Source organism: Petaurus breviceps, unplaced genomic scaffold (genome assembly GCF_028583685.1).
Source record: "Petaurus breviceps papuanus isolate PSGF00001 unplaced genomic scaffold, PetGlider_PUasm1.0 99, whole genome shotgun sequence".
In the NCBI taxonomy this organism is placed as follows: Eukaryota; Metazoa; Chordata; class Mammalia; order Diprotodontia; family Petauridae; genus Petaurus; species Petaurus breviceps.
The window spans coordinates 20914776-20923116 of NW_027187465.1; the positions used below are offsets into that span (position 1 = coordinate 20914776).

General features: G+C 46.6%; 1 protein-coding gene across 1 annotated transcript in view; it reads left to right on the top strand.

Moving 5' to 3' along the window:
• The window catches only part of HECTD4 (HECT domain E3 ubiquitin protein ligase 4), a 159495-nt gene that overhangs the window by 117394 nt on the left and 33760 nt on the right, over positions 1-8341 (top strand). Inside the window, exons 46-54 of the mRNA XM_069081884.1 lie at positions 141-302; positions 407-555; positions 1307-1386; positions 2436-2599; positions 2988-3225; positions 3730-3866; positions 4367-4493; positions 7164-7301; positions 7810-7946. Of these exons, the coding sequence (XP_068937985.1) occupies positions 141-302; positions 407-555; positions 1307-1386; positions 2436-2599; positions 2988-3225; positions 3730-3866; positions 4367-4493; positions 7164-7301; positions 7810-7946 (1332 nt within the window). The remainder of the gene's footprint in view (positions 1-140; positions 303-406; positions 556-1306; positions 1387-2435; positions 2600-2987; positions 3226-3729; positions 3867-4366; positions 4494-7163; positions 7302-7809; positions 7947-8341) is intronic.

Below are 8341 nucleotides of genomic sequence, written 5' to 3' on the forward strand. Positions count from 1 at the left end.
TGATGATGATGATGATGATGATGATGATGATGATGATGATGATGATGATGATGATGCTGTAAGAGTATTTCCTCTACTGAGCAATAGCAGGATTCACAGCAGTAGACCTATTGAAAGGGTTTCTGTTGTTCTTGCCACAGCCCAAGGAGATCACCTGGTGTCCTTCTCGGGTATTTCCACCTGTTAGAGCCTGCATGTTCTCATCTCACCTGACCTCTGTGACCTTTCTGGCTGATCCAAGTGCTGGTGGAGGTCTCCCTCGGGGCACATTCATCTATGCCACCTCTCCACTTCCTGTTCAGGTGGGACAAAAGAGACAATCTTTCATCTTCCCTCCCTCCCTTCCTTCAAGGTATAAAGAGAAGGCTAGAGAAAGAGTCTCTGATTATCCCTGACTTTTCTCTAGGCTCCATCTTTCTACTGGGAAATTGAAATTGTTTCCTATGGAGATACAGATGATGACACTGGACCAATAGTTTCCTTCGGCTTTGCTACCGAAGCAGAGAAACGTGATGGTGCCTGGACCAATCCTGTGGGTACTTGCCTTTTCCACAAGTAAGTGCCCCAAGAATATCTCAAGAGGATAAGGAAGAATCATAAGGGTTTTGGGCTTTGGGACTTTCGTTATTTAAAAACCATTCCTCTATCAACAGCCCTCCTAGCTTTAACTTAAGAAAATGTTCCTTCTCAAAGCCATATGTAGCGCCAATGCAATATTCTCAGCACCAACAGTCACTATAAATATACCTGCATAGTGCTTGGATGCAAAATATAACAGACTCTCCATATAGAAGACAAAAGCAAAACATTTATTTAGACACCAGAAAACCGAATCCCCAAACCAGTAAGCTGATTCCATCATAGTAGCAAAGAAGTTAATAAGCCACAACAGCACAGAGAGCCACAGCATCCTTTAGCCTTCCCACAAACCAACACAAGCCTAGCTATCACAGCAGGTGGCAAATACCAACTTTTACTCACAAGCCTAACTGTCTCTCTTGATGCTCTCCTCCCGTCGTGTCTAGCTGCTCTGACTCCCAGCTTCCTGTGGGCTCTGCTTCACTCTTCAGCAAACTCCTCCCACCACAGGCTCCATGTGACGACATTCAGCCTTTTTGGGAGCAGATTATATTTTCAAAGCAGGGAAGGTCTTCAAATTCCCTTAGGTTTATTAAGGGGCAGGGAAAATTTCCAAATTACCATTACACCATATAACAGCCATCCTTTTCCTTTCTTTTCAGCAGAGATAATTTTTTTTTTAAACTAGATTTAATATTCGTTGCCTTGGTTTTGTTTTCATTGCTAGTAATGGCCGCGCTGTGCACTACAATGGTTCCAGCCTCTTACAGTGGAAGAGTGTGCGGCTGGACGTGACCCTCTCCCCTGGTAGGTGGTCCAACAGCAGCATTCCAAAAAGCCGACTCTCCTTTTTCTTGCCTCCCTGGTTATCTTCCAGGTGGTTTGATTGAATGAAGCGAACAGCTATGGCTTGGGCACTGAGATGTTTAGGGGCACAGCCTCAGGATCTCACTTAGGAACTAGGGATTGGTCATTTATGAGTCATCTTTATTTTTATCTCCAAGTCCTTTTAGAAAATTCTGAGGTTTTTACTTTCGTCTGCTATCATAAATGCTGTCAAGCAGACACACTGCCCTGCCCCCATCCCACTCCCTGTCCCCAGGCCTCTGTCCTGCTCTCAGTCATCCCCTCAGAGCCTCCCCACTGGCAGTGCTGTCCCAGCATGATCCCCCTTCCTAATTTCCCTTAGTTGGTGCTGCATCCCCAGCCCCTCTGAAATTACTTTGCCCATATTTCATATTTACTAAACTTCATAGTTAAGAAACATAAACTTTACTAAACTTCACAGGTTAGCTTCTGGAGGCCAGGGACTGTTTTCATTTTATCTCTGTGCCCTACATGTGTGGCACAGAGATATTTAATAAATACTTCTTAAGTAAGGGAACCAACAGGCATTGTGGCAGAGCAAATAGAAGGCTGGATTGGGATTCAGATCCTACCACTGACATTGTGACCAGGAGCAATTTAATTAAATTCTCTGAGCCTCAGGCAACTCCCTAAGACTGATGTGCTAAATGACAGCATCTGTAGTCACCAACAGAATCTCAGGTCCTTGACATCACATTTACTGAGGGGCAGGCAGGCATTTTTAGCAAAGAGGCCTCTAACAGAGCCAACACTATGATGTTGGAGGGAATTATAATCTCCTTTATTTGTTTTCCTTTAAGTGACCTACATGCAAAGGTGGCCTGTATGTCTGCCCTATCCAACCCCTTCTGTTGCTTGTGCCAGTCAAAGAGCTGGCCAGTTTCACCTTCCCATATGAGACAAACTAATTGCAAATCAGAAATGAATTTCATAGTGGCTGACTATAACTGTACAAATGGCTCTCCTGTTCTCCTCCTTCTGTTCTGTAGGAGATGGGGCAGGAATTGGCTGGGAAAGAACGGAGGGTACCCCACCCCCTCCAGGACAGCCCCCCAAGGGCCGGGTCTATTTCACATACTGTGGGCAGCGCCTGCTCCCGTGTCTGGAAGATGTTTCAGGAGGCATGTGGCCTGTGGTTCATATCCAGAAAAAGGCAGGTCCTCTCATTTAGAAACCTTGGGATTTGGAGGTTGGCTCGTATCAGCAATGCAGAAATCTAAAAGAAAAAATTCAGTGAACTCCCAGTGAAAAGGAAATGCAGAACTGACCTGGTTAGGGAAGGATTTGATGCTTTTCATTGTCCCTGTAGGCTTTGATAGCAAAGGGTCCTGTGCGTAGCATGTCATATTTTTCTGGGGAAGGAGGAAAGGAAGGAAGAAGGGAGGAAGGAAAAGGAAGGAGGGAGGGAGGGATGAGCAACATTTTGTAAAGTAACTGTTCAGGCCTTCGAAGCTGTATGTCTGCACTAGCATCTTTCAGGCCCTCCTAGGGAGTAAAATCTAGCAGCAGCTTCTCATCTTCCCCCATGGTCTTCCTTTCAGAATACCAAGATCCGGGCTAATTTTGGGTCTCGCCAGTTTGCCTATGCTGAAGGGCAGGCCCACCGGAACGCTGCTGACCTGTGCATCGACCTGGCTGAAGAGATCAGTGCCAACTTTGAAGCCCTTCCTTTTGCTATGGCTTCTGACAGTGACAATGATGCTGGCACCAGCATAGCTTCTGACCCAGGAACACACGGGCCTCCCTGTCGCATCGCTGCTGTGGCCACAGCTCAGCAACGTAAGTGGCCTTGGGTGTTTCCTACCAGTGTTACCAAAATTTTCATCTAGGGTCATAGTGTCATAAAATCAGAAACTGGAAGAGTCTTTAGAACACATCTAGTCCAGCTCCTTCATTCTGTAAATGAGGGTGCAGAGCAATTAACTAACTTAGGGTCCTGTTTCTGACCCTTCAGGGCTCTCAGATGGCAGCTAGTCAGTCTCCCTCCTTTTGCAGATGAGGAAGCTGACTTGGGTGTCTCATTACAAAAATCGTTCTTTTTCATCTTGAAGAATTATCCAAATTGCTGTCTATCGAATTAATTGTGCCCTGAAAAACTCTTGGGATTCAGTATAACTATAGGTACTATTTTATTCACTTGACTGTTTGCTTGAAATTCCTCAGAGTTCCAGAGCCCTTTCCCTCAGGTGAATGGGGGGTGCCATTGCCAGTTTCTCCAGGTGCCATCAGTCTTTCTTATCTCCTCATATATGAAATGGCTCGTTTCATTGTCCTCTGTTACAGAGTATGACAGTGACAGTTCCTGTCACTACAAAGTGGAGCTCAGCTATGAAAATCTCATCACCTCAGGCCCAGACCCCCACCCACCGCCCATTGCAGATGACGAGAGTGACGATGATGATGACGATGATATCCCTCAGGTCAGGGCGATGGGGCCACCAGGAGAGGGAGGAGACTGGGAAGGGGTTACTTGGGTGAGAGTGCTGGACGATGGAGAATGGGAGACAGTGGTCAAGCCACGTCTGGAGGCAAAAGGGTTTTTAGTCATATAATCTGACTTTGGAAAGCATCTCTGATTTGTTGATTTAAAAAACAAACAAATTACAGTCACAAGAATCTGGCTTGCTCAAAGCAGGAGGCTCTTTGGCCTGTACAGGTCCAAAAAAGGCTGTATCTTGGCATGGACTCAATAAAGCTGGACTTTCCAAAGCAACTGGGGAAACCATCCTTAATCCCAACAAGTGGGGGCTCTGTTCTCTACTGGTAGCCTGCCAACTTTGTGCCCACACCCGATGGCTGGGCAGGGGGAAGCCATGTTGTGGGTGAAGAATGGGTAAGTCAGTGAAGATGTAAGGACTGGGAACTGCAGCCCACCAAACCTCACTCATCCTCTCACGACCTGTTTGCCTTCTCTTTCCAGGAGGACCACTATGCCCTGCTTGTGAAAGCCTGGGAAACCAAAGTGTTTCCTACTATTAGAAGACGCTTCCGTAACGAAGCTGAGCGAAAATCGGGCCTGGACCAGATTAAGGGGGCTCTGCAGCTAGGTCTGGTAGCCCCTTTATTTGCTTTGTTTCCTTTTGGGATAGTTTGGGAAGGGGAAGTTCAGAGACATCAACTCCCCTGAAGAGAAGCAGGGAGAGGCCCTAGCTTGCTCCTCCCACCTTCGAGTCCTTCACCTGAGGCAGCTTTTGTTCAGAGTGTCTGGTTCTCACTTGTTGGTCTCTACAAAGTCATGTTTTAGAAGGATGTAGCTCAGGGCCTGGAAGGTTAGAATTGGCTTTTCTTCTCAGTCACTTCATAAGATCAGAGAGATTTTGCTAGCCCAAGGACAGTGCAGCTTTTGCCCCTAGATGGTAGATTAGCAGTAAATGTTCAGTGTTCTGGGCCCTGAAAATTGCTGCAGACAGCTTATTCCTATTTTTAGTCCCTTCCCTTTCTCTTATGTTTCCTCTTCTTGGTAAACATCTGCTTTAGAGGAGAAGAAATGCCCTTTTACAAGTAGTGCTGGGACTCTTTTTATAGGGATAAAATCTAGACTTCATGCTTGATTCAGGTCTCAGCAAGGGATGCCAGGATTTAATCAGGGAGCTGTTACCCTCCTTCCTCTTCCACGTAGGCTGAGGGTTATAGCCTTCTGGAAGCTTGCATTCACTTCCATTTAATGCAAATTCACCCAGTTCCAGAACCATATCCATGAGTGACACTCACATACTCAGTAACTCTGTTCTCCACCTGGATCTCAGGGGTGATCCGCTTGACCTTGTTGCCACCCTTCCCAGATGTCAGGATCGTATAAGCTACAGCTGGGCTTGCCATAACATTGATGACTTCTTTGTTGTTACCCAGTATTTTCAGATGTTGATTGTTATTATAAATGAAAGATTTCAACAAACCATTCAACAGGCATGTATTAAATGCTTTTCAAGGGCCAGGCACTGTGCTGGGTATCAGGGGTGCCAAGGCAGAAACAAAATAGCCTCTGTCCTCAGAGACCTTTCCTTCTACTAGGAGGGGATAAGCACAGTTTTAGAGCTGTATTATACATATAATCTTTCATAAATACAATATTTATATAATAATATATAATATTTATATAATCTTTTGATCCTTAAAAGATTATAGGAAATAGAGATAGGAAAAACCATTATTATCATGCAAAATTTCTCCCTCTGCCAGGATCATGAAGAAAGCCTGCTATCGTATTGTCTTAGACCATGGTTCCCCTTTTCCTCTGATTTCCAGGATTTTTTTTAGCCACTTATCCCAGTAGTGTTCATTGAATCATAGATCTGGGGTTAGAAGGGACCTTAAAAGCCATCTGGTCCACCCTATCCGTGTTACACATGCAGTCTAGAGAGCTGCTGTGATTTGCCCAAGATCACATAACTAGTAAATGGCAGGGCCTGCACTGGAATCCATGTCTTCAGACTCCAAATCCAGCCCTTTTTCCATCATGCCACACTGTTTCCCCATCTGCTTTGAGGCTACAATAGGGCCAATGCCCTGAGCTAAGAAGGCATGAAAATGATCTGACCTGGAATGTAGTTCATGGTTTCCTGCCTTGGCTCTCTGAAGCCACGTCATTCATTCTCAGCATCAGGAGGGTGTCAGGTCGAGTAGTAGATGAAGTCAGGAAGCAGCGAGGCCCTAGGACCCTCTGATCATTTGTAGGAGACATTCCAGTAACCAGGAACATTGTGTCAGGGTTCTAGGGACTCACAGGCCATCTGGCCCGAGGCTTGTAGGGAGGGAGCACCAGAAGTTCTTCAGGACATGATGGGATTCAGGCTGGCTGAACATTCTCTTTGAGTGTCCGTCCCTGGATGCTTTCCTCTTTGTAAAAGTGCACAGGTTCCCAGGGATTGCTCTGGAGCATGAATGGAGGAATGAAGGAAGTTATTTGATTGTGATTTCTCAGGTTGGTCAGGAGGCATTTTCTTTGAGAGAGAACTAGACTTCAGGGACTCCTGATCACGCTGGAGAAAACAGAGCTCATCCTCATGGTTGCCTGTTTTCTGGCTTAATGTACATTTGGGGTTTCCTGCATGTTACAGGGAAGGCATGGCTTTTTAAGAGTCCTTTGAAAAATGGTATAAGATATTTTACAGAATCCTTGAAATTAAAGTGTTTCGGGGAGGGGGTGATTCTGAGACCACACTCTCCCCTTGTTTTATTTGGTGCTGACTTCTCTCTGTAAGCATCATTCTCTAATTACAACCTTCTTTGGAACTGTACACTGCAAATTGCTACCCTTGCTAATTGTTGTACGGACAGTTAATGAGCAGAGTAGTAAATGAGGAGTGATAGAGATGGCCTTTTTTTAAAAGAAAATTCTGTCAAACGTTTCCCTTAGCATCATGGGAAACAACTCAGCATCTGTAGGCAGATGTGATGAATGTATGTCACACCTACCACCACCCCCATCCGCCACTCCCACCTCCATATTGCCCACATGGAGGCCAGCCTGCCTGCCTGTTTTTCCTGAAGAAGTGTAGCATGGCCTTCATTAGCTTCATCGTAAAGCTAGTGACTGCTGATCCTGAGGGAGCAGGGGACAGCCCAGCTCCCGGGTTCAGTCTTGAAGGGAGATGTGCCCTCTCTTCATGCAAATCAATGTGTGTACGGCCCTGAAGCAGCTGACCAGCCAGGGGTAGTGAAGGGGATGAGCAGCGGCCAGCAACAGGGCTTCACCAAAAGGCATCTTTTTCTTTCAGGCATGGTGGACATTGCCCGGCAGACTGTTGAATTTCTCTATGAGGAGAATGGTGGCATTCCCAGAGATCTTTATCTTCCCACAATTGAAGACATCAAAGATGAAGCAAATAAATTCACAATTGATAAAGTTCGCAAAGGTTTCTTTTTCCTTCTTGCTTTGCTAGAAATTTGGAATTGAGAATGGCCTTTTTGGAAAGCCATGAGCTTGAGAAACAGAGTGTAGGGCCAGGGGTGGGATTGCTCAGGGGGGCAGCAGTAAGGCTCTAGGCTTCTCTTATACCCACTCTTCCTGGGCTTGAGCCCTGAGCCAGCCCTGAAGCCTTCCACTAAGGACAAGCATCCTCGGGATCTATCTCCTCTCAGCTGCACAAGAAGCGCAAACAGAAAATTGCAAGAGTAGGGGGAATCACCTTAGGAGGACCAGTGGGGGCAGGGAGGGGAAAGAAGTGGCCAAAGTCTCTTCTAATTGGCATGTGTCAGTTTAGGCCCCATCACCTGAGTGAGCTCTTTGCTCTGTGGTCTGCCCTCTTAAGACATTCAGATGATGCCCATAGTCTTCTTCCCATCCTGGATCAGACTGAGATATGATGTTGGATCACAGGGATCCAGACTTTTGAATGACTCTCTTCTTTGCTTGGCCCCCAGGTCTCACTGTGGTCACACGCTCTCCAGACAGTAACAATGTAGCCAGCAGTGCTGTGGGGACTGCACTCCCCAAATTTGCCATCCGGGGAATGCTGAAAACATTTGGCCTCCATGGAGTTGTTCTGGATGTAGATTCAGTAAGTAAAAGACTTTTCAAACATGCCTTTGCTGTGCTCAAGGCTGTCCACTTCTTTTCTCACGTCACTGAGCAGGGGGAGCCTTCAGTGGCTATGATGGCCCCAATCCACTCTGGTGCCTGGGGCCACAGCAGAGGCAGGGGGACAGGCAGGTGCATTGTTGTCTGCCCTGGCTGTGATAGTCATGGCCAGTGGTCAGTCCAGACACACCAGTTATTGAAAAGACATGTGCTCGGGGTGGCCAGGTAGCACAGCGAGTAAGAGCACCGGCTCCAGTGTTGAGAAGACCTGGAGATCGAATCCCAGGCTCAGATACTTAGCACCCACCCAGAAACACCTGGCCGTGTAACCTTGAGCAAGTTACTTAACCCCAATTGCTTAGGGGCGGCCAGGTG